The 25,264-nt window shown below is 45.1% G+C and overlaps 2 protein-coding genes across 3 annotated transcripts; one reads left to right on the top strand and one right to left on the bottom strand.

Annotated features, from left to right (window-relative positions):
• DHODH (dihydroorotate dehydrogenase (quinone)) lies at positions 1–16,501 on the top strand. Its single transcript, XM_038753850.1, has 9 exons — positions 1–24; positions 122–334; positions 7,837–8,036; positions 8,607–8,689; positions 10,840–11,027; positions 11,172–11,285; positions 13,431–13,584; positions 14,047–14,206; positions 16,173–16,501. The coding sequence occupies exons 1-9, from the start codon at positions 4–6 to the stop codon at positions 16,225–16,227; spliced, it is 1,188 nt and encodes a 395-aa protein (XP_038609778.1). The 5' UTR covers positions 1–3; the 3' UTR covers positions 16,228–16,501.
• On the bottom strand, positions 16,494–25,264 carry TXNL4B (thioredoxin like 4B). 2 transcript variants are annotated; one of them, XM_038753851.1, is made up of 4 exons: positions 25,198–25,264; positions 21,705–21,879; positions 19,221–19,372; positions 16,494–17,114 (listed from the first exon to the last, which is right to left on the bottom strand). In XM_038753851.1, exons 2-4 carry the CDS (start codon positions 21,834–21,836, stop codon positions 16,949–16,951), a joined length of 450 nt encoding a protein of 149 aa, XP_038609779.1. In that variant the 5' UTR covers positions 21,837–21,879; positions 25,198–25,264; the 3' UTR covers positions 16,494–16,948. The 2 variants fall into 2 exon arrangements, with proteins under 2 accessions (XP_038609779.1, XP_038609780.1); XM_038753852.1 differs by lacking the exon at positions 21,705–21,879 and having other exon boundaries at positions 25,198–25,249.

Below are 25,264 nucleotides of genomic sequence, written 5' to 3'. Positions count from 1 at the left end.
GGCATGGCGGGGCGGCTGCTGAGGGTGAGGGCCGACGGGGCGGGATGGGAGGCGGCGGGATGTGAGGCGACGATGGCGGCTGACGGCCATCCCGCCCCGCCCCGCCCGTGTCCGTCCTTAGAAGCGAGCGCGGGAGGCGGCGACGGTGTTGGGCGGCGGCGTGGTGCTGCTGGGCTGCTACCTGACGGCGTCGGGGGACGAGCGGCTGTACGCGTCGGGGCTGATGCCGCTGGTGCGGGGGCTGCTGGCGGCCGAGGCGGCGCACGGGCTGGCCCTCAGGATCGCCGCCCTCGGCCTCCTCCCGCACCGACCCCGCACGGACTCCCCCCTGCTCGTGAGTCCACCCCGAGGGCCCCGACACACCCCACCTCACCTCCCCCCCCCCCCCAGCGCTTGTGTCCACTTGTCCCTAGTTATTATTCTATTTTATTAATGGTGGATATCTAGCTATAACTGTATTTATTCTGATGGCACTGCCCATCCCCGCCCCACACCTCACCTCCTCGGGGAAGCCGCCCCCACTTTCCTCCCTTCCCCATCGCCCCCCCCCCGAGCACTTGTGTACATTTCCATGTATTTATTATTATCTTTTATTAATGATGGGTATCTAGCTATAATTGCATTAATTCTGATGGTATTGCCCATCCCCGCCCCACACCTCACCTCCTCCGGGAAGCCACCCCTCTTTTCTCCCTTCCCCAACCCCCCCCCCCAGCACTTGTGTACATTTCCACGTATTTATTATTCTATTTTATTAATGATGGGTATCTAGCTATAACTGTATTTATTCTGATGGTATTGCCCATCCCCACCCCACACCTCACCTCCTCTGGGAAGCCGCCCCCACTTTTCCTCTCCTCCTCCTCCCTTCTCCTCCCCACAGCGCTTTCATTCATTCATTCATTCATTCATTCTGTGTACAGAACACTGTACTAAGCGCTTGGGAAGTCCAAGTTGGCAACGTAATAGAGACAGTCCCTACCCAACAGCAGGCTCACAGTCTAGAAGCAGGAGACAGACAACAAAAGGCCTTCTCTCCTCCTCCTCCCTCTGCCTTCCCCACAGCACTTGTGTTCATTTGTCCATATTTATTATTCTATTTTATTAATGATGGATATCTAGCTATAACTGTATTAATTCTGATGGTATTGCCCATCCCCGCCCCACACCTCACCTCCTTCGGGAATCCGCCCCCCTTTTTCCTCTCCTCCTTCTCCCTTCCCCTCCCCACAGTACTTGTGTACATTTGTCCGTATTTATTATTCTATTTTATTTGGATATCTAGCTATAATTGTATTAATTCTGATGGTATTGCCCATCCCCGCCCCACACCTCACCTCCTCCTGGAAGCTGCCCCCCCTTTCCTCTCCTCCTCCTCCTCCCTTCACTCATTCATTCATTCAGTCATATTTATTGAGTGCTTAGTGCTTGGGAAGTACAAGTTCATTCATTCATCCAATCGCATTTATTGAGCGCTTAGTGCTTGGGAAGTACAAGTTCATTCATTCAATCGCATTTATTGAGCACTCACTGTGTGCAGAGCACTGGACTACGCGCTTGGGAAGTCCAAGTTGGCAACATAATAGAGACGGTCCCTACCCAACAGCGGGCTCACAGTCTAGAAGTGGGAGACAGACAACAAGACAAAACCTATTAATAAAATAAATACAATGAATGTGTACAAATAAGATAGAGTAATAAATACATACAAACATGTATATACAGGTACATTTGTGCATATTTATTATTCTGTTTTATTAATGATGGGTATCTAGCTATAACTGTATTTATTCTGATGGTATTGCCCATCCCCGCCCCACACCTCACCTCCTCTGGGAAGCCACCCCTCTTTCCTCCCTTCCGTATCTCTCCCCCCAGCACTTGTGTACATTTCCACGTATTTATTATTCTATTTTATTAATGATGGATATCTAGCTGTAATTGTATTAATTCTAATGGTATTGCCCATCCCCGCCCCACACCTCACCTCCTCGGGGAAGCCGCCCCCCCTTTCCTCCCTTCCCCATCGCCCCCCCCACCCCACAGCACTTGTGTACATTTGTCCATATTTATTATTCTATTTTATTAATGATGGGTATCTAGCTATAACTGTATTTATTCTGATGGTATTGCCCATCCCCGCCCCACACCTCATCTCCTCTGGGAAGCCGCCCCCCCTTTCCTCTCCTCCTCCTTCCTTCCTTCATTCATTCATTCAATCATATTTATTGAGCGCTTACTGTGTGCAGAGCACTGGACTAAGCACTTGGGAAGTACAAGTTGGCAACATAATAGAGACGGTCCCTACCCAGCAGCTGGCTCACAGTCTAGAAGCTGGAGACAGACAAGACAAAACCTAAAAACAAAATAAAATAAGTACAATAAATATGTACAAATAAGATAGAGTAATAAATACGTTCAAATATATACATATATATATATATATACACACACACAGGTACATTTGTACATATTTATTATTCTATTTTATTAATGATGGGTATCTAGCTATAATTGTATTTATTGTGATGGTATTGCCCATCCCCTCCTCCGGGAAGCCTGCTCACGCTGCCCATCCCCGGCTCCTCCTCCTCCTCCTCTGCCCCTCAGCCTCCATGCTAGCTCTCTTCCTACCTACTGACAAGTCACCTCCTCCAGGAGGCCTTCATTCATTCATTGTCAGTCAGTCGTATTTATTGAGCGCTTACTGTGTGCAGAGCACTGGACAAAGCGCTTGGGAAGTCCAAGTTGGCAACATAATAGAGACGGTCCCTACCCAACAGCGGGCTCACAGCCTAGAAGGGGGAGACAGACAACAAAACAAAACATATTAACAAAATAAAATAAATATGTACAAGTAAAATAGAGTAATAAATATTCATTCATTCAATCGTATTTATTGCGCGCTTCCCGTGTGCAGAGCACTGGACTAAGCGCTTGGGAAGTCCAAGTTGGCAACATCTAGAGACGGTCCCTACCCAACAGCGGGCTCACAGGCTAGAAGGGGGAGACAGACAACAAAACAAAGCATAGTAACAAAGTAAAATAAATAGAATAAATATGTACAAGTAAAACAAATAGAGTAATGAACGTTCATTCATTCAATCGTATTTATTGAGCGCTTCCCGTGTGCAGAGCACTGGACTAAGCGCTTGGGAAGTACAAGTTGGCAACATACAGAAACGGTCCCTACCCAACAGCGGGCTCACAGTCTAGAAGTGGGAGACAGACAACGAAACAAAACATATTAACAAAGTAAAATAAATAGAATAAATATGTACAAGTAAAATAAATAGAGTAATAAATATTCATTCATTCAATCGTATTTATTGAGCGCTTCCTGTGTGCAGAGCACTGGACTAAGCGCTTGGGAAGTCCAAGTTGGCAAGATCTAGAGACTGTCCCTACCCAACAGCGGGCTTACAGCCTAGAAGGGGGAGACAGACAACAAAAGCAAACATATTAACATAGTAAAATAAATAGAATAAATATGTACAAGTAAAATAAATAAGTAAATAGAGTAATAAATATTCATTAATTCATTCAGTCGTATTTATTGAGGGCTTACTTTGTGCAGAGCACTGGACTATGCGCTTGGGAACTACAAGTTGGCAACATATAGAAACGGTCCCTATGCTACAGCGGGCTCACGGTCTAGAAGGGGGAGACAGACAACAAAAGGCCTTCCCTCCTCCTCCTCCTCCTCCCTCTGCCCTCCCCACAGCCCTTAATAATAATAATAGTATTTATTAAGCGCTTACTATGTGCAAAGCACTGTTCTAAGCACTGGGGAGGTTACAAGGTGATCAGGTTGTCCCGCGGCGGGTGTGGGGGGGGTGGGGGGTGCTCACAGTCTTAATCCCCATTTTACAGATGAGGTAACTGAGGCACAGAGAAGTTAAGTGACTTGCCTAAAGTCACACAGCGGACAAGTGACTTATTTTAATTGTCCATATATATTCTATTTATTTTATTTGCCCATATTTATTATTCTAATTATTTTATTTGTCCATATTTATTCTACTGATTTTATTTGTTCATATTTATTATTCTACTTATTTGCCCATATTTATTATTCTAGACTATGAGCCCATAGTTGGGTAGGGACCGTCTCTATATGTTGCCAACTTGTACTTCCCAAGTGCTTAGTACAGTGCTCTGCACACAGTAAGCGCTCAATAAATATGATTGAATGAATGAATTCTACTTATTTTATTTGTCTATGTTTATTATTCTACTTATTTTATTTGCCCATATTTATTATTCTACTTATTTTATTTGTCCATATTTATTATTCTATTTATTTTATTTGTCCATATTTATTATTCTATTTATTTTATTTGCCCATATTTATTATTCTATTTCTTTTATTTGCCCATATTTATTATTCTACCTATTTTATTTTTCCATATTTATTATTCTACTTATTTTATTTGTCCATATTTATTATTCTATTTATTTTATTCGTCCATATTTATTATTCTATTTATTTTATTTGTCCATATTTATTGCTCTATTTATTTTATTTCTCCGTATTTCTTGCTGTTTTTATTTTATGTGTCCATATTTATGACTCTGTTATTTATACATATTTATTATTCTATTGATTTTATTTGTCCATATTATTGTATATATTTTACTTGTCCATATTTATTATTCTATTGATTTTATTTATCCATATTTATTTTCTACTTATTTTATTTGTCCATATTATTCTACATATTTTATTTGTCCATATTCTATTTCTTTTGTTTGTCCATATTTACTGTTTTACTTATTTTATTTGTCCGTATTTATTGTTCTGTTTCTTTTATTTGTCCATATTTATTATTGTATTTATTTTATTTGCCCATATTTATTATTCTACTTATTTTACTTGTCCATATTTATTATTCTATTTTGTTTATACATATACATTATTCTTTTTTTATAATGGCATTTACTAAGTGCTTACTATGTGCAAAGCTCTGTTCTAAGCGCTGGGGAGGTTACGAGGTGATCAGGTTGTCCCACCAGGGTCTCAATCTTAATCCCCATTTTACAGATGAGGTAACTGAGGCCCAGAGAAGTGACTTGCCCAAAGTCACACAGCTGACAATTGGCGGAGCCGGGGTTTGAACCCATGACCTCTGACTCCAAAGCCCGGGCTCTTTCCACTGAGCCACGCTGTTCTATTTATTTTATTTGTACGTATTTGTTCTATTTTATGTGCACATATGTATTATTCTATTTATTTCATTTGTACATATTTATTATTCTATATTATTAATGATGGGTATCCAGCTATAATTGTATTTATTCTGATGGTGTTGACGCCTGTCTACTTGTTTGGTTTTGTTGTCTGCCTCCCCCCGTCTAGACAGCGAGCCCGTTGTTGGGCAGGGATTGTCTCTATCTGTTGCCAAATTGGACTTTCCAAGCGCTTAGTGCTCTGCACACAGTAAGCGCTCAATAAATACGATTGAATGAATGAATGAATGAACAGCCGCCTATCACACTTCCCCTCTTCTACGCCCTACTGAAAGCTCACCTCCTCCAGGAGGCCTTCCCGGACTCAGCCCGCCCTTTTCCTCTCCTCCCCCTCCTCCTCCCTTCCCCATCGCTCCCCCCGCCCTACCCCCTTCCCTTCCCCACAGCACTTGTGTACATTTGTACACAAATATAAATAAAATCATTTTTTTATTTTTATATTATATTTTATTTTTATAAATAAATAAAAATATTTTATTTTTTATATTTTTATTATAATAGAAATAAATATGTATTTATTACTCTATTTTGTTAATGATGGGTGTATAGCTATAATTCTGCTTATTTGGATGCTGTTGACGCCTGTGTTCTTGTTTGGTTGTCTGTCTCCCCCCCTTCTAGACTGTAAGCCCATTGTTGGGCGGGGATTGTCTCTATCTGTTGCCAAATTGGACTTTCCAAGCGCTTAGTGCTCTTCACACAGTAAGCGCTCAATAAATACGATTGAATGAATCAATGAATGAACAGCCGCCAATCACTCTTCCCCTCTTCTAGGCCCTACTGAAAGCTCACCTCCTCCAGGAGGCCTTCCCAGACTCAGCCCCCCCTTTTCCTCTCCTCCTCCCTTCCCCATCGCTCCCCCTGCCATACCCCCTTCCCCTCCCCGCAGCACTTGTGTACATTTGTACATATTTAATACTCTATTTTGTTAATGATGTGTATGTAGCTATAATTCTATTTATTTGGATGCTGTTGCCTCCTGTATTCTTGTTTTGTTGTCTGTCTCCCCACTTCTAGACTGTAAGCCCGTTGTTGGGCGGGGATTGTCTCTATCTGTTGCCAAATTGGACTTTCCAAGCACTTAGTACAGTGTTGTGCGCACAGTAAGCACTCAATAAATAGGATTGAATGAATACCCCCCTCCCTGCCCCACAGCACTGGTTTATAGCACTCAGTAAATACGATTGAATGAATACCCCCTCCCTGCCCCACGGCACTGGTTTATATTTGTTCATATTTGTTATTCTATTTATTTTATTAATGATGTCTAGCTATCTAGTATCTAGCTATAATATATAGTATCTAGTATCTAGCTATAATTCTGTTTATTCTGATGGTGTTGACACCTGTCTAGTTGCTTTGTTGTCTGTCTCCCCCCTTCTAGACAGCGAGCCCGCCGTTGGATAGGGATTGTCTCTCTTTCTTGCCGTATTGTACTTTCTAAGTGCCCAGTACAGTGCTCTGCACACAGTAAGCGCTCAGTAAATACGACTGAATGACGCTTCATTCAATTGAATTTATCGGGTGCTTATTATTATAATTATTATTATTATTATATTATCTGATAGAAGCAAGAGCCCGGAGAAGAACCAGAAGAGGACATTGTCATTGAAGCACTCAATAAATCTCATTGATTGATATGACAGTTTAAACGAGGGTGGTAGCGGTTTGGGTGGAGAGGGTGGATCCAGGAGATGATGATAATGATGGCATTTGTTAAGCGCTTAGTACGTTCCAGGCACTGTACTCAGCGCTGGGGTGGATACAAGCAAATTAAGTTGGACCCAGTCCCCTGTGGGGCTCACAGTCTCAATCCCCATTTCCCAGATGAGCTAATTGAGGCATAAAGAAGCGAAGGGATTTGCCCAGGGTCAAACAGCAGACAAGTGGCAGAGTCCTCTTGCGTTGTATATTCCCGCTGTACCAAAGGCACACAGAGGCCTCCTAGGAAAAGAAAGGCATACTCTATTTTATTGAACGGGATTTTGTCTTGGGATTCTTTTATGTTGTGTTTTCTTGCCACGTGAAGAGAAGAACTTATTCTGATGTTGTTTCAGGAGTCAGCTAGTTGTTCATGGACTTATCCGTTTTATTTGACTAAGGCTTTTCTGTAGCTCGGAGCCTTGCCTGACGGGTGGACAAGGACCGTTGAATAAAGAGCACGGTATATATTTAGTATTGAATCAGGACTATGTTGACAGTGGCTAAAAATGTACTCTAATGGTTCTGTTTCTCATTTCACCCCGGGGGCTCCGGCAGAACCGTGACTCAGCCGTCGTTCCTGACGGGAGACTCCGTTATCGTCCCGTCGAGAGCCTTTCTTACAGGACCTCTGAAGTTAGGGTCAAAAAGATGCTCCCGGAGGAAAGGCGGGAATGGAGTGAAACAAGAAAAATAGGAACATATTCCCAAAGAAAGGAAGCAGGGCCTGGCATTTATTTGCTCTGTGAAGAAAGCATCAGGGGGAATCCCGACCCTTTTGTGAAGGGAAGGAGAGATAGCGGAAAGTGAGGTACCAGATTGGCGGTGCTCCGTGCTGACTGACGCTGGTGACTCTCTGAAACCTGGGATTCTCCGTTTCCTCAGGAAGTGCGCGTCCTCGGACGGAGATTTCGAAATCCAGTTGGAATGGCTGCAGGATTTGACAAACATGGGGAAGCTGTAGATGGACTGTATAAAATGGGCTTCGGGTTTGTGGAGGTTGGAAGCGTCACCCCAAAACCTCAGGATGGAAACCCCAAACCCAGAGTCTTCCGGCTCCCAGAGGACCAGGCCGTCATTAACAGGTGGGCGAGAAGATGAGGGTTTGGAAGCAGAGGCTTTTTTCTCCAAACCAGATGTGAACTTGCAGCTTTGTCATTCTTAGGTACAAACCTGAGCATTGTCCAGGGAGTTAGCTTTTTTACCACATTCTTTCTTCCCTGAGCCTAAAGTTGTCAGAGGTTCCTTATTCTTTTCTGGTAGACTTGGTAATGAGACTCCTCCCTGGGGAAGCAATGCGGCCTAATGAAAGGATCAGGGGGTTGGGAGTCAGAGGACCTGGGTTTTAATCCTGGCTCCGCCACCTGACTGCTGTGTGCCCTTGGCCGAGTCACTTAACTTCTGTGACTCAATGACCTCATCTGTAAATTGGGGGTCAAGTCCTCCTCCCTCCGACTCAGACCGTAAGCCCTGTGTGGGACAGGGACTGTGTCCTGATTACCCCAGAGCTTAAAACAATGCTTGACGCATAGTACGTGCTTTAACAAATACCATAAAAAGAAAAAAATCCAAGCCAGTTTTATTCACCCTTCGTCAAAAGTGCCGTCACCCCGCCCCCCTCGAGAACTTTCTCTCATTCTCTTGTCACCGTACAGATATGGATTTAACAGCCACGGATTCGCAGTGGTGGAGCGCAGGCTACGAGCCCGGCAGCAAATACAGACCAAGCTCACAGAAGGTATAACAGACGTCTGGCTTCCCGCACGAGTCTAGAAAAACTTGGAATAAACCGTAGGAGCGTATTCCTGGTGAATTAAAAGGCTTCATATCCAGGCTCCCTCCTCATATAGCGAATCAGGGTTTTAGCGGTAAAGCGTTTGGGAAAGTTGTAAAGGTTTACGGGCAAGCTAGAAAATAAAATAGAACCGGCCTCCTGGGAGAGAGAACCTGTCTGAATGTCACTCATGGTCCTTGCTGGTTTCCCTGCCCCCAGCCTCTGCCCGCCTTCCATTCTGTACTAGATGTTGCTGCACGAGCCAGCTTCTTAAAACTTCACTCAGCCCATATCTGTTGTCTCTGCCAGACGGTCCAATGGTTTCCCGTGTCTCCGTCGAACAAAAAGCTCAGTGCATTCGGTTTCAAGACTCTACCAACTTGCCCCACTTTATCTATTTGCTCTTTTCACTTGCTGTTCCCCAAATCACGCTTCATTCCTCCCAAACCAACTTTTCAGCCGGTCCTCACTCTCGAGTCTCCCGCTTGGGTCGTGCTGTTCCCCTGGCTTAGAACCCCCTTCCTCCCTACGTCAGACCGACCATGGTTCTCCTCACGTTCAGATCCCTCTTAAAATCCCACCTTCTTCAACAAGCTTCCCTTGATTAATTTCCCAGCACTCTGAACCAAATCATCCCTTTAGCCGACTCATGTGCTTTGTAATTTAATAACACCCTTCATAACGCTCATCCACCAATCTGTAGATAGATGCGTGCCCTCTAAATTTGCTTATTTCAGCCCCTCTAGTTGTTGGTTTTCGTTTTTTAATGTTGTCTGTCCTGTTAGATTGTGGGCAGAGAGCACGTTGTCAGATGCTCCTATGACTGCTACCAGCTGTCCTCCTTTAGAGTATGTGGGAGTGCAATCCTAAATCTTCTTGTTTGTGATTTAGAGAAAAATCAATTTGGGGTTGCTATTTTCCCCAGTGCCCCTTCCCTTCCTGAGCTTTGTAAACGTATTCTTTCCGGAGAACAGAAGACCCTACTTTGTTTCCTGCTGTAGTCCCTTCTTATTAGTATACCTGGAGAAACAAAGGGAAATCCATACGCTGAAATGCCTTTGGTACCCTGGCCATTCAGCTGGACATGCTTTATATTCGGGGAAGATTGGATTACAATTGGATGCCTTGTAATGAATTGCTGGGAAGCTTTTTTCCTCTTATTAGCAGTGTCCCTAGGAACACTACTGGAAAATGCCACATAGCCCCCTGGGAAAGGAGTCCCTGAACTGTTCCCATCAAAATCCTAACCCCTGTCAACTTGGCAGATGACACACGGATAAGCGATTCAGTTATCTCGAGGTCAGTGACTCGTCTTCCCAAACCAATTTCTCATAACTGATTGGAAGAGACCTCGCAATCTGCAAGTTAGTTGGTCACCGAAAAGTAAATCGATTTGGGCAACTCCTGACTACCTGTATTTGGTTAGACATTCAGCAGAATTCCCAGAAAACCCTAGACCTAAATCAAAATTTCCCAGAAAATCAGGTGAACTAGACTCCCATCCTTTACATTCCCTCTTGTAGAACCAACAAAGGCACTTCTAAATCCGGGTTTAGGGTGCCAGTGTCTGTCCTCTGTCTGCTCATAAGCAGCATTATGCATGATATGTGAATATTTGGCACATGGAGATTCGTTTTAATCTTACGAAAAGTGTGGGGAGAACAACTGCTCTCCACATATGGTACGGTTTGGTCAGGGAATTGAAACAGATGCCGAAGACATGCTTCAGAACAAGGCTTTACTTAGTGTTTTCAAGATTCCTGCAACAACTGGGCGTGGTGGCGGTTTTCCAAGAGTTAACAGGGCTGAATACACGAGGGGTAATTCCTTGCACTAGGAATGTTGGATGTTGATGGTGACAGATGCTGAAGACGTGCTTCAGAACAAGGCTTTATTTAGTGTTTTCAAGATTCCTGCAACAACTGGGTGTGGTGGCAGTTTTCCAAGAGTCAACAGAGCTGAGTACACGACGGGTAATTCCTTGCATTAGGAATGTTGGATGCTGATGGTGACAGGTGGCTATATCAGCCACAGCCCTCTCCCCCCAGCAAAAAAATCGGAATACAGTATTTGAATAACCCTTGTTCTGTAATGCCTTAATGTTTCTCCTACAGATGGCATGCCATTGGGAATAAATTTAGGGAAGAATAAGAGCTCGCAGGATGCTGCGTCTGATTATGCAGAAGGGGTTCGGGTGCTGGGTCCGTTAGCGGATTACTTAGTGGTGAATGTATCCAGCCCTAATACAGCTGGATTGCGGGACCTTCAGGGGAAAGCAGAACTGCGCAATCTGTTGACTAAGGTATGTCATCTGCACCAATTTGTGCCGGGCCTGACGTTGCAAACGTTTTCGGACTCCCCCTAAGAAACCGAGGGCTCTAGATACAGCCTCCGAAGAGTGAGTTTTCTGCTTATGTCAAGAGTGCCGGTCATGTTTTGTCTGCAGGTGCTGAAGGAGAGGGACAGCTTAGAGGTCAAACGCAAGCCAGCTGTGCTGGTGAAGATCGCCCCAGACCTGTCAGCCCAGGACAAAAAGGATATTGCTAGTGTTGTGAGAGAGGTAAAAAGAAAGGCCTGGATCGGGGGCTATCCAAGCTCAATTTTGCCCCCCAAATCCCGACTACGACCTTTGTACATCTTTCCTCCTCCCCTTCCCCACAGCACCTGTATATATGTTTGTACATATTTATTACTCTATCTATTTTACTTGTACATATCTATTCTGTTTATTTTATTTCGTTAGTATGTTTGGTTTTGGTCTCTGTCTCCCCCTTTTAGACTGGGAGCCCACTGTGGGGTAGGGACTGTCTCTATATCATCAGTCGTATTTATTGAGCGCTTACTATGTGCAGAGCACTGGACTAAGCGCTTGGGAAGTACAAATTGGCAACATATGGAGACAGTCCCTACCCAACAGTGGGCTCACAGTCGAAAAGGGGGAGACAGAGAACAAAACCAAACATACTAACAAAATAAAATAAAAAGAATAGATATGTACAAGTAAAATAAATAAATAGAGTAATAAATATGTACATACATATATACAGGTGCCAACTTGTTGCCAACTTGTACTTCCCAAGCGCTTAGTACAGTGCTCTGCACACAGTAAGCGCTCAATAAATACGATTGATTGATTGATTTCCTACATGTGGAGGACTGATCTGAGGCCTGCGGCAATAGGGACTACAGATTGAATTCAGGATAAAGCTGTTTCTGGCATGGTGGTAATGGTAATTCCCGTATTTGTTAAACGCTTACCATCTGTTTACCATGTGCTGAGCGTTGTTCTAAGCGGTAGGGTAGATAGAAGGTAATCAGGTTGGAGCTGAGTCCCTGTCCCACATAGGGCGCACGGTCTAAGAGGGAGAAGGAGTTAATCCTCATTTTACGGGTGGGGAAACTGAGGCACAAAGAAGTTAAATGACTTGCCCAAGGTTCCACAGCAGACAAGTGAGAGTAAGGATTGGAACCCGGTTCCTCTGACTCCCGGCCTCACGCTCTTTCTGTTGGCCCACATTCTACTTTTTTCTCTGTGGTTGTTGAGCTGATTATGGCTCTTGTCACAGTTGATGAGGAGCATGGCCTAAGGGGTAGAGCTCGGGCCTGGGAGTTAGAGGGACCTGGGTTCCAATCCCACTTCCCTCACTTGACGGCTGCGTGGCCTTGGGCGAGTCACCTTACTTCTGTGCCTCGGTTACCTCAGCTGTAAAATGGGGATTTAGACGGTGAGCCCCGTGTGCGACGTTGACCGTGTCCGACGTGATTAGCTCGTATCTACCCCCGCACTTAGTATGGTGCCTGGCACGTAATAAGCACTTAATACCATCAAAGTAATTAAGGAAAAGTTGTTTGCCAAGGTTTGGCCAGCTCCTTCCTTCTAATGCCCAGCTCCTTTGACCTCTCTCCTCATCTAGGTGGGACCCTCTCTCAATAATAATAATAACGGGGGCATTTGTTAAGCGCTTACTATGTGCAAAGCACTGTTCTAAGCGCTGGGGGGATACAATGGGATCAGGTTGTCCCCCGTGGGGCTCACAGTCTTAATCCTCATTTTACAAATGAGGTAACTGAGGCTCAGAGAAGTTAAGTGACTTGCCCAAGGTCACACAGCAGACATGCGGCGGCATCCTTGAATTTGTCAAGCCACTCTTTCCTCCAAGCTGCCTAGCTCTCAGCTTGGTGTTGAGGCTTAAATCTTGGGCCGTGCGTAAATAAATAAACCCTTGGGCGCCGGAGGTTTAGGGGGAAAGAATGAGTTATCTGTGTGGGGGTGTTTCCCTAGGTGGGCAGTCACCCAAGGTACGTCGGACAGGGTCGTTTAGTGTCCTCGAGGCCCGAGAATAGCGGGCTCTTTGTGTCCGGGCTCGACAAGTGACCCTGTATATATATGTATATATGTATATATATACCTGTATACCTGTATATATGTATATATGGTTGTACATATTTATTACTCTATTTATTTATTTTACTTGCACATTTCTATCCTGTTTATTTAATTTTGTTGGTATGTTTGGTTCTGATCTCTGTCTCCCCCTTTTAGACTGTGAGCCCACTGTTGGGTAGGGACTGTCTCTATGTGTTGCCAATTTGTACTTCCCAAGCGCTTAGTCCAGTGCTCTGCACATAGTAAGCGCTCAAGAAATACGATTGATTGATTGATTGATTGATTGATTGACCCTCCCCTCTCTCCCCCCATCCGCAGTTGGGTATTGACGGGCTGATCGTCACCAACACCACAGTCAGCCGTCCAGCCGGTCTCCAGAGCGCCCTGCGGTCCGAAACCGGAGGCTTGAGCGGGAAGCCCCTCCGAGATCTAGCAACTCAGACCGTTCGGGAGATGTACTCCCTCACGCAGGGTAAGGCCGCGGGCCTCGCTGCTGCTGCTGCTGCTGTTTCATTTCAGCGTGCGGTGGCGAAGAGCGGGTTGCTTGGTCGCCCTCTTCGTCATCATCAGTCGTATTTATGGAGCGCTTACTGTGTGCAGAGCACTGGACTAAGCGCTTGGGAAGTACACGTTGGCAACATCTAGAGACAGTCCCTACCCAACAGTGGGCTCACAGTCTGAAAGGGGGAGACAGAGAACAAAACCAAACATACTAACAAAATAAAAGAATAGATATGTACAAATAAAATAGAGTAAAAAATACGTACAAACATATATACGTATATACAGGTGCTGTGGGGAAGGGAAGGAGGTAAGATGGGGGGGATGGAGAGGGGGAGAGGAAGGAAGGGGACTCTTTCTAGGGTCGGAGCGAAACTAGAGGACGGGGATGTGGTTTCCTCAGATCCCGGGCGTTTTTCCTTTTAATCCCCAGGCCGAGTCCCCATCATCGGAGTCGGCGGGATCAGCAGCGGGCAGGATGCGTTGGAGAAGATCCGCGCGGGCGCCTCCCTAGTCCAGCTGTACACCGCGCTGGTTTATCAGGGCCCACCTGTGGTCAAGGCGGTCAAAAGGGACCTGGAGGCCCTTCTCAAGTGAGTGAGGCGCGGGGTGGGCGGTAGTGTAGTGTTCGTTAAAGAATGTCTCCAACTGGGGATTAAGACTGTGAGCCCCGTGTGCGACAGGGACTGCGTCCCACCTGATTAATTTGTATCTACCCCAGTCTTGGAACAGTGTTGGGCCCATACATAGTGAGCGCTTAACAAGCAGCGTGGCTCAGCGGAAAGAGCCCGGCCTTCGGAGGCAGAGGTCATGGGTTCAACTCCCGGCTCTGCCAATTCTCGGCTGTGTGACTTTGGGCAAGTCACTTCACGCCTCTGTGCCTCGTCTGTAAAATGGGGATTAAGTAAGAGTAACAGCGTGGCTCAGTGGAAAGAGCCTGGGCTTGGGAGTCAGAGGTCATGGGTTCAAATCCCGGCTCCGCCAATTGTCAGCTGTGTGACTTTGGACAAGTCACTTAACTTCTCTGGGCCTCAGTGACCTCATCTGTAAAATGGGGATGAAGACTGTGAGCCCCACGTGGGACAACCTGATCACCTTGCAACCTCCCCAGCGCTTAGAACAGCACATAGTAAGCGCTTAATAAATGCCATCATTATGAGAAGCAGCCTGGCTCTGTGGAAAGAGCACGGGCTTTGGAGTCAGCGGTCACGGGTTCAAATCCCGACTCCGGCAATTGTCAGCTGTGTGACTTTGGGCAAGTCACTTAACTTCTCTGGGCCTCAGTGACCTCATCTGGAAAATGGGGATTTAGACTGTGAGCCCCCCGTGGGACAACCTGATCACCTTGTAACCTCCCCAGCGCTTAGAACAGTGCTTTGCACATAGTAAGCGCTTAATAAATGCCATCATTATTATTATTATTATTATTAAGACTGTGTGCCCCACGTGGGACAACCCGATCACCTTGTAACGTCCGCAGCCCTTAGAACAGTGCTTTGCACATAGTAAGCGCTTAATAAATGAGCCCACTGTTGGGTAGGGACTGTCTCTATATGTTGCCAACTTGTACTTCCCAAGCGCTTAGTACAGTGCTCTGCACACAGTAAGTGCTCAATAAATACGATTGATTGATTGATTATTATTATCATTATCATTATTACATAACCAGATGCAGGGCAAATTCAAGGGAGGGATTTTATAATGCTCTCTGGGGACAGGTGCCCTAAAGGTCATTTTTTAAAAAAATCATTCATTCAATCGTATTTATTGAGCGCTTACTTTGTACAGAGCACTGTACTAAGCGCTTGGGAAGTACAAGTTGGCAACATATAGAGACGGTCCCTACCCAACAGTGGGCTCATTCAATCGTATTTATTGAGCGCTTACTGTGTGCAGAGCACTATATTAAGCGCTTGGGAAATACAAGTTGGCAACATATAGAGATGGTCCCTACCCAACAGCGGGCTCACAGTCTAGAAGGGGGAGACAGACAACTAAACAAAACATATTAACAAAATAAAATAAAGAGAATAGTAAATATGTACAATATGTGATTGACCAGCGGGTAATCCGTACGTCATAATAATAATTGTGGTATTTGTCAGGCGCTTACTATGTGCCAAGCCCTGGAGTAGGTACTAGAAAATCAGGTCCCAGCCTGGGGCTCGCAGTAGGAGAGAGAACAGGTATTGGACCCTCATTTTGCCAGTGAGGGAACTGAGGCACAGAGAAGTTAAGTGGCCTGCCCAAGGTGTCACAGCAGGCGAGTGGCGGAGCCGGGTTTGGAACCCAGGTCCTCTTGACTCCTCTTTCCACTAGGCCCTGCTGCTTGTAAGAGGAAGCCAGAGGAGTTCACTCGTTCACATGAATATTGGCTTCTCTTCATGAAGCCGTCAGCACCTCGAACTTAAATCCTGCTACGTTTTTACTTAGTTTATCTGTGGCTAAGGCGGCTGCAGAGACCACCCTGCTACTGTTAGCCACAGAGAGTGATGGAGGACCTGGGCCACGGACTTTCTTTGGGAGAAGGGGTCCTGACGACATTTCTTTTTGCTCCAGAGAGCAGGGTTTTAGCAGTGTCTCAGATGCCATTGGAGCAGACCATCGGAGGTGAGGAATCTACCCTGCGGGGAGTGTCAATCCGCGACCTTCTGGTGTGTGCTTTTCCGTTTGGATTACGGCCAGCCAAGACCCCCCTCCTCCCACCTCCCCAAATCAAGAGTCCTTTTCTTGGTCAGGTGATGAAGGACAATCATGAGGATAACTCAAGTCATCTTTCAACCGTGACCTGCCCCGCTTATAAAGTAGAATCCTGGCTCTAGATTCGATTGCTGACATCCTTTAGTATTGAGATCAGAAACATTAAAAAGAAGTAGATTTTTTAAAAATTTATTGTGTGTGCGACTTTCCTGGCGCAGGCCGATACGTGACTGGTTTTCCCCAATCACGAGGTCATCTGTGAATTGTTCGGGCAACCCGATTCCCTAAGCGGTTTCCAGACCGCAGATCGCCTGCTGTTAGCAAGCGTGTCGGTAAGGTCTGTGGGAATTGCAGAGATCCCGGACTGTTCGTCCATCAGGTTTCCCGTGCCTTGCTCCGCTCCGAAGCCGCGGTGCGATTCCAAGATCGCACCGTCCACGATAGTCTTCAGTAGGCGATCTGAGAGGACTCTGGCTAGGATCTCGCCGCCCCTGATCCCTGCTGTGAACTGATTTTTCACCTTTCTTCCCAAATACGAGGATGGTGGCATCTGCTTTGTGATCCATTACAGTGAGGGAGGGCGTCGGTTGGTTTTAACGCGCTGTTTTGAACTCTGGTTGAACCACTGCCCCCGGCTAAATGTCCTGATAGAGAAGGTCGTATTTAGGAACGTTCTTGGGATCGATGGGGCTTCGGACGATAAGCTTTCCTCGCATTGCTCCCCGGTAGATCACTTCAATCAGGTCTATGAAGTCTTGCTTGGTTTTGAAGCTTCCCACAAATTTAGTGTGATCCGGGGATCTAAAGAAAACAGTGGAGAAAAATACCTTGTTCAGAGATTTAAAAAAGCGGTTAAGAAAACCAAAATGGGAAGACAAGTTAGCTGTAGAGGCATTACTGTTGCTAGAAGTGCTCTTACCCAATAGTCATCTGTATTATTAGGCTCTATTTAAAGTAATTATAATAACGATGGTATTTGTTAAGCACTTACTATGTGCAGAGCATTTGTTAAGCACTTACTATGTGCAAAGCACTGGGAAGGTACAAGGTGATCAGGTTGTCCCACGTGGGCCTCACAGTCTTAATCCCCATTTTCCAGATGAGGTAACTGAGGCACAGAGAAGCTAAGTGACTTGCCCAAGGTCACACAGCTGACAATTGGCAGAGCCGGGATTTAAACTGCACACAGTAAGCGCTCAATAAATACGACTGAATGAATGAATGAATGAACCCATGACCTCCGACTCCCAAGCCCGGGCTCTTTCCATTGAGTGACGCTGCTTCTCTAAATATAAATAATATATAAATAAATAGAAACAAAAGTTTATATTTTACTTGAGGTTATTTTCAGATGACACAACATGGTTATTATGCATGTAAAGCAAACCTTTGACATCTACGAGTTTCACCCAGCGCTTAGAACAGCGCTTGGGACATAGCGCTTAACGAATACCATCATTATTATCTAAAAAAGGCAACAGCAAGATAGCCAAAAATCATCATTATCATTAATCATACTGAGCGCTTACTATGTGCAGAGCACTGTACTAAGCTCTTGGGAAGTACAAATTGGCAACATATAGAGACAGTCTCTACCCAACAGTGGGCTCACAGTCTAAAAGGGCTCACAGTCTAAAAAATATGCAAGGCCAGAGACATTTGTCAAAGATGAATTGACTGTATATCCCAGATTAAGTCATTTTAGTTTGGGGAAAATTGTCAAATGCCGTCCAGTTGTGCAGAGAAGGTTTCATCACAGAGGTGAAGTTTCAAGAGCAGTGGAAATGAGGGGATAGTACGGAAGGAACAGGGAAGATGGGGAGGATGGTGTTCTCGGCTCAGGGTTTAACACACAAGAATGAGGGCTGCTCAGTTGGAAATGTACAAATTTCAGGATTTATCAGATTTCATGCCCTTAAAATGTTTAAAAATAAAGACTTGGTTATTCAAGGTCTTTCCCCAGTAAGGATAGTTCGTACTATAAAATCAATGCTATCTGAGTGCTTACTTAATTGGAAGAATACAATTCAATAGAGTTTGTAGACTTGTTTCCTGCCCAGGGCTAAGTATAGTGCCTGGCATATATTAAGTGCTCAAATGCCGTATAAAAAAAGAAAAAACTTAGGAACTTATAAGCCACAGATTTTTCCAGTCAATTCTGTGGGGAGGACGAATGATGAAAATACAATACAGAGCTACTGCTCCTCAGGAAAGGGCCTCAGTGATTTTTACAAGTTTGCCGTCTTTTAAAGATGAGTGTGAGTGTCAGTCAATCAATCAATCAATCAATTGTATTTACTGAGCGCTTACTGTGTGCAGAGCACTGTACTAAGCGCTTGGGAAGTACAAGTTGGCAACACATAGAGACAGTCCCTACCCAACAGTGGGCTCACAGTCTAAAAGGGGGAGACAGAGAACAAAACCAAACATACTAACAAAATAAAATAAATAGAATAGATATGTACAGGTAAAATAGATAAATAAATAGAGTAATAAATAGTACAAACATATACATATATACAGGTGCTGTGGGGAAGGGAAGGAGGTAAGATGGGGGGGATGGAGAGGGGTCCTGATAAGGGGTACCCCAACAATATGTTGCCAACTTGTACTTCCCAAGCGCTTAGTACAGTGCTCTGCACACAGCGCTCAATAAATACGACTGAATGAACGAATTCTTACCTGCTGGAGTGCTTAGCATCAACAATCACCTCTTTTCAAGAAGAAATTCAATCCGTCTCTAAAATAAGGTAATATAAAATTGGAGAGAACGTACACGTAGTGGAGAATCTGCCCTCTTAACAGTAGAATGAGAAAGGATACACACAGATACACACACACACACAACTATTCTTGCTTTACTGAACTGTTAGTTTTGCAGAAACAAATTCGGGTAAATCAACTTACCCATAATCCACCTTCATGTGTTGCCCGTTGAAGAAAAAGACGGTGGATGGAATATAGCTGATATCAAAATACTGCGTGTAAACTGGTGTCTTGTCCACATCTACCAGGTATATGGTAGCCATTTTACTTAGGTCATGTGAGGTCTTGGAAAGCTATGGATATTAAGAGACAAATTACAATACAAAAAAGCAGCTTTTTTCGGGGGGATAAAGCATTTTTGTTATTATCAATGAAGTTACAACGAACCTTGAAGCGGCAGAAACAAATTCTCACCTCGGTTCCATCACTCTACTTGAGGTAAATCACTTGAACTTTTTCTTCACTGGAATTATTATTCTTATTTGAGGTTTTAGGAGGGATGCCCCGGCACAGGGATGATGCGTGGATACATCTGCGTGGCCTCCGTCTATACTACCCGACCGTGCTGGTGGCAGCGCTCTTACATGAGGTAACCGTGGTCCCCCATCCACCTCCCCAGCAAACAGAAATTCCTCACCTCAGCTATAAATTAATCATTCATTCAATCGTATTTATTGAGCGCTTACTGTGTGCAGAGCACTGGACTAAGTGCTTGGGAAGTACAACCATCATCATCAATCGTATTTATTGAGCGCTTACTGTGTGCAGAGCACTGGACTAAGTGCTTGGGAAGTACAACCATCATCATCAATCATATTTATTGAGCGCTTACTGTGTGCAGAGCACTGTACTAAGTGCTTGGGAAGTACAACCATCATCATCAATCGTATTTATTGAGCGCTTACCGTGTGCAGAGCACTGGACTAAGCGCTTGGGAAGTACAAGTTGGCAACATATAGAGACGGTCCCTACCCAACAATGGGCTCAAAGTCTAGAAGAGGGAGACAAACAAAACATATTCACAAAATAAAATAAATAGAATAGTAACTATGTACAAGTAAAATAGAGTAATAAATCTGTACAAACATATATAAAATAATAGCATTTACAATCACCTCATTGTCCTTTTGTCCACCTCCTGCCTCTGGCCTGGGACTCCCTCCGTCTTTATTTCTGACCCATGATCATTCTTCCCACCTTCAAAAGCCTTATTAAAAGCACATCTCTAAGAGGCCTTCCCCAAATAAGCCCTCATTTCCTCTCCCGTTCCCTTAATAATAATAATAATAATGGCATTTATTAAGCGCTTACTATGTGCAAAGCACTGTTCTAAGCGCTGGGGAAATTACAAGGTGATCAGGTTGTCCCACACTCTTAATCCCCATTTTACAGATGAAGTAACTGAGGCCCCGAGAGGTTAAATGACTTGCCCAAAGTCACACAGCTGACAGGTGGCAGAGTCAGGATTTGAACTCATGACCTCTTAACTCCAAAGCCCATGCTCTTTCCACTGAGCTATGCTTCTCCTCTGTGTCACCCTTGCGCTAGAATTTGTCACCTTTATTCACCCCTCCCTCAGCCCCGTAGCCCTTACGAATATATCCGTAACATTTATATGTTGCCGACTTGTACTTCCCAAGCGTTTAGTACAGTGCTCTGCACACAGTAAGCGCTCAATAAATACGATTGAATGAATGAATTTATATAAATGTCTGGCTCTCACTCTGGATTGTAAGTGCTGTTACACTGTACTCTCCCAAGTTTGTTCATTCATTCAGTCGTATTTATTGAGCGCTTACTGTGCGCAGAGCACTGTACTAAGCGCTTGGGAAGTACAAGTCGGCAACATATAGGGACGGTCCCCACCCAACAACGGGCTCGCAGCTGGGGGACATAATAAGTGCTCAATAAATCTGATTGATTGATCCCCAGGGGTAAAGGAGCGAAGGTTGGTGGGAAGATGTAGGCGGGCACTTTACGTACTGTCTCCCATGACACGACCATTGTGCAAGTAATAATAATTAATAATTATGGTGCTTGTTAAGCGCTTACTATGTGCCGAGCACTGCGGTAGATTCAAGTTACGTTGGACACAGTCCCTGTCCCACGTGGGGCTCACACTCTTATTCCCCATTTTACAGATGAGGTAACTGAGGCCCAGAGAAGTGAAGTGGCTTGCCCCAGGTCACAGAGCAGACACGTGGCGGAGCTGGGATTAGAACCCATGACCTTCGGACTCCTAGGCCCGTGCTCTAGCCACTACGCCACACCGCTTCTCCAGGGGTGCCGAGGTCCAAAATGGAAGCCTGTAAGAATAATAATAATAATGATGGCATGTATTAAGCGCTTACTATGTGCAAAGCACTGTTCTAAGCGCTGGGGAGGTTACAAGGTGATCAGGTGGTCCCACAGAGGGCTCACGGTCTTAATCCCCATTTTCCAGATGAGGGAACTGAGGCCCAGAGAAGTGAAGTGACTTGCCCAAAGTCACCCAGCTGACAACTGGCGGAGCGGGGACTTGAACCCATGACCTCGGACTCCAAAGCCCGGGCTCTTTCCACTGAGCCACGCTGCCTCTGATTAAAGAGCGTCAAGGAGAGCCTTTAAAAAAAAAAATCCACTCACAATATCATCCAGCTGCAGACAAACGGGATCCTCATCTCTCCCAAATCGGAGAACCAAAACCTTTTCCGCCGTGCTTTTTATTGCCTGGTCGACATCCTTTTTGCACACCAGTTTAGGCAACAGGAAGCTCATCTTGAACCACACTGGATTCCCAAATAAGTTCCCTCTGCTTATCCTAAAATGAGAAACAATAATGTCCAAATGTGAAATGATACCTTTATTTGGGGCAGGGAAGGCTCTTTTGGTGTTTTTTTTTAAAATAAAAAATGTAGTTTACACTTTGGCGGAGTAGATAGCTAGGTTTGGGGGAACCAAAGACGAAATATTTCAGTGAATCCTGACTGAGTCCCACAAACCAGCTAAGTTATATTATTCAGAGGGATCCAAAAGGGCAAGTTTCTCTTGGAAAATAAATCTCATTTTGAAGCTTGCCCTTTTGGATCCTTTTTAGTGACATAACTTGGGTGGTTTGTGGAGCTCGGTCACACAGAGAAGCGGCGTGGCTCAGTGGAAAGAGCCCGGGCTTTGGAGTCAGAGGCCATGGGTTCAAATCCCGGCTCCGCCACTCGTCAGCTGTGTGACTTTGGGCAAGTCACTTCACTTCTCTGGACCTCAGTGACCCCATCTGTAAAATGGGGATGAAGACTGTGAGCCCCCCGTGAGACAACCTGATCACCTTGTAGCCTCCCCAGCGCTTAGAACAGTGCTTTGCACATAGTAAGCGCTTAATAAATGCCACCATTATTATGATTTCCCCCCTTTTTCCTCTCCTCCTCCCCTCCCTCCCCACAGCACTTGTATATATTTGTACATATTTATTACTCTATTTTACTAATGATGTGTATATAGCTATAATTCTATTTATTCTGATGGTATGGACACCTGTCTACTTGTTTTGTTTCGTTGTCTGTCTCCCCCTTCTAGACTGAGCCTGTTGTTGGGTAGGGACCGTCTCTATATTTTGCCGATTTGTCCTTCCCAAGCGCTTAGTCCAGTGCTCTGCACACGATAAGCGCTCAATAAATACGCTTGAATGAATGAATGAAAGAAAATGGGGATGAAGATGTGAGCCCCACGTGGGACAACCTCATCACCTCGTATCCACCCCAGTGCTTAGAATAGTAAGTGCTTAACAAATACCAACATAATAATAATAATAATGATGGTATTTGCTAAGCGCTTACTATGTGCGCAGCACTGTTCTAAGCCCTGGGGAGGATCCAAGGTGATCGGGTTGTTCCACGTGGGACTCACAGTCTTCATAGAGAAGCAGCGTGGCTCAATGGAAAGAGCCCCGGCTTGGGAGTCAGAGGTCGTGGGTTCTAATCCCGGCTCCGCCGACTGTCAGCTGTGTGACCTTGGGCAAGTCCACTTCTCTGTGCCTCAGTTCCCTCATCTGTAAAATGGGGATGAAGACTGTGAGCCCCCCGGGGGACAACCTGATCACCTTGGATCCTCCCCAGCGCTTAGAACAGTGCTTTGCCCAGAGTAAGGGCTTAACAAATGCCGTCACTATTATTATTAATCCCCGTATTCCAGATGAGGTCAGCGCTCAGGTCAGAGCACCGGACTAAGCGCTTGGGAAGTCCAAGTTGGCACACAGTAAGTGCTCAATAAATACGACTGAATGAATGAAAGAATTGAGCGTTTACTACTGAATGAATGAAAGAATTGAGCGCTTACTGTGCGCAGAGTACTGGACAATGCGCTTGGGAAGTCCAAGTTGGCACACAGTAAGCACTCAATCAATACGACTGAATGAAAGAATTGAGCGCTTACTACTGAATGAATGAAAGAATTGAGCGCTTACTGTGTGCAGAGCACTGGACTAAGCGCTTGGGAAGTCCAAGTTGGCAACAGTAAGCGCTCAATAAATACGACTGAATGAATGAAAGAATTGAGCGTTTACTACTGAATGAATGAAAGAATTGAGTGCTTACTGTGCGCAGAGTACTGGACTATGTGCTTGGGAAGTCCAAGTTGGCACACAGTAAGCACTCAATCAATACGACAATGAAAGAATTGAGCGCTTACTACTGAATGAATGAAAGAATTGAGCGCTTACTGTGTGCAGAGCACTGGACTAAGCGCTTGGGAAGTCCAAGTTGGCAACAGTAAGCGCTCAATAAATACGACTGAATGAATGAAAGAATTGAGCGTTTACTACTGAATGAATGAAAGAATTGAGCGCTTACTGTGCGCAGAGTACTGGACTATGTGCTTGGGAAGTCCAAGTTGGCACACAGTAAGCACTCAATCAATACGACAATGAAAGAATTGAGCGCTTACTACTGAATGAATGAAAGAATTGAGCGCTTACTGTGTGCAGAGCACTGGACTAAGCGCTTGGGAAGTCCAAGTCGGCAACAGTAAGCGCTCAATAAATACGACTGAATGAATGAAAGAATTGAGCGTTTACTACTGAATGAATGAAAGAATTGAGCGCTTACTGTGCGCAGAGTACTGGACTATGTGCTTGGGAAGTCCAAGTTGGCACACAGTAAGCACTCAATCAATATGACAATGAAAGAATTGAGCGCTTACTACTGAATGAATGAAAGAATTGAGCGCTTACTGTGTGCAGAGCACTGGACTAAGCGCTTGGGAAGTCCAAGTCGGCAACAGTAAGCGCTCAATAAATACGACTGAATGAATGAAAGAATTGAGCGTTTACTACTGAATGAATGAAAGAATTGAGCGCTTACTGTGCGCAGAGTACTGGACTATGTGCTTGGGAAGTCCAAGTTGGCACACAGTAAGCACTCAATCAATATGACAATGAAAGAATTGAGCGCTTACTACTGAATGAATGAAAGAATTGAGCGCTTACTGTGTGCAGAGCACTGGACTAAGCGCTTGGGAAGTCCAAGTTGGCAACAGTAAGCGCTCAATAAATATTACTGAATGAAAGAATTGAGTGCTTACTACTGAATGAATGAAAGAGTGGATTGCCTACTGTGTGCAGAGCACTGGACTAAGTGGGAAGTCCAAGTTGGCACACAGTAAGCGCTCAATAATTATGACTGAATGAATGGAGTGGTTACTACTGAATGAATGAAAGAGTTGAGCACTTACTACTGAATGAATGAAAGAATTGAGCGCTTACTGTGTGCGGAGCACTGGACTATGCGCTTGGGAAGTCCAAGTTGGCACACAGTAAGTGCTCAATAAATATGACTGAATGAATGAAAGAATTGAGCGCTTACTACTGAATGAATGAAAGAATTGAGCGCTTACTGTACGCAGAGCACTGGACTAAGCACTTGGGAAGTCCAAATTGGCAACATATAGAGATGGTCCCTACCCAACAGTGGGCTCACAGTCTAGAAGGGGGAGACGGACAACAAAACAAAACATGGAACCAGGTGTCAAAATGAAATGGTGTAGTGTGTGTGTGTGTGGGGGGGGGAACTGCGCACTTCCGCCCTAACCCTCACCCTACCCGGCCACTTCCGGTCACCCTCCTCGCGCAGGCGCAGAGCCTCCCCCTCACCTCCGGCCTCCCTCGGCGGCTCGATAGGTCGAAGGCCCGGCCTGCCGGCAGGGCGCGATGTGATGAC

This window comes from Tachyglossus aculeatus, chromosome 11 (assembly GCF_015852505.1).
Source record: "Tachyglossus aculeatus isolate mTacAcu1 chromosome 11, mTacAcu1.pri, whole genome shotgun sequence".
Classification (NCBI taxonomy): domain Eukaryota; kingdom Metazoa; phylum Chordata; class Mammalia; order Monotremata; family Tachyglossidae; genus Tachyglossus; species Tachyglossus aculeatus.
This window is presented reverse-complemented; position numbering and strand designations above follow the sequence as displayed.

Coding starts and splice junctions, on each gene's coding strand:
- TXNL4B (XM_038753851.1), bottom strand. CDS start 21,836: ATGAGCTTCCTGTTGCCTAAACTGGTGTGCAAAAAGGATGTCGACCAG. Junction 19,373..21,704: donor GTCTGCAGCTGGATGATATT/GTGAGTGGATTT, acceptor TAATATCCATAG/CTTTCCAAGACCTCACATGA. Junction 17,115..19,220: donor CACATGAAGGTGGATTATGG/GTAAGTTGATTT, acceptor TGTTTTCTTTAG/ATCCCCGGATCACACTAAAT.
- DHODH (XM_038753850.1), top strand. CDS start 4: ATGGCGGGGCGGCTGCTGAGG. Junction 8,037..8,606: donor GACCAGGCCGTCATTAACAG/GTGGGCGAGAAG, acceptor GTCACCGTACAG/ATATGGATTTAACAGCCACG. Junction 14,207..16,172: donor GACCTGGAGGCCCTTCTCAA/GTGAGTGAGGCG, acceptor TTTTTGCTCCAG/AGAGCAGGGTTTTAGCAGTG.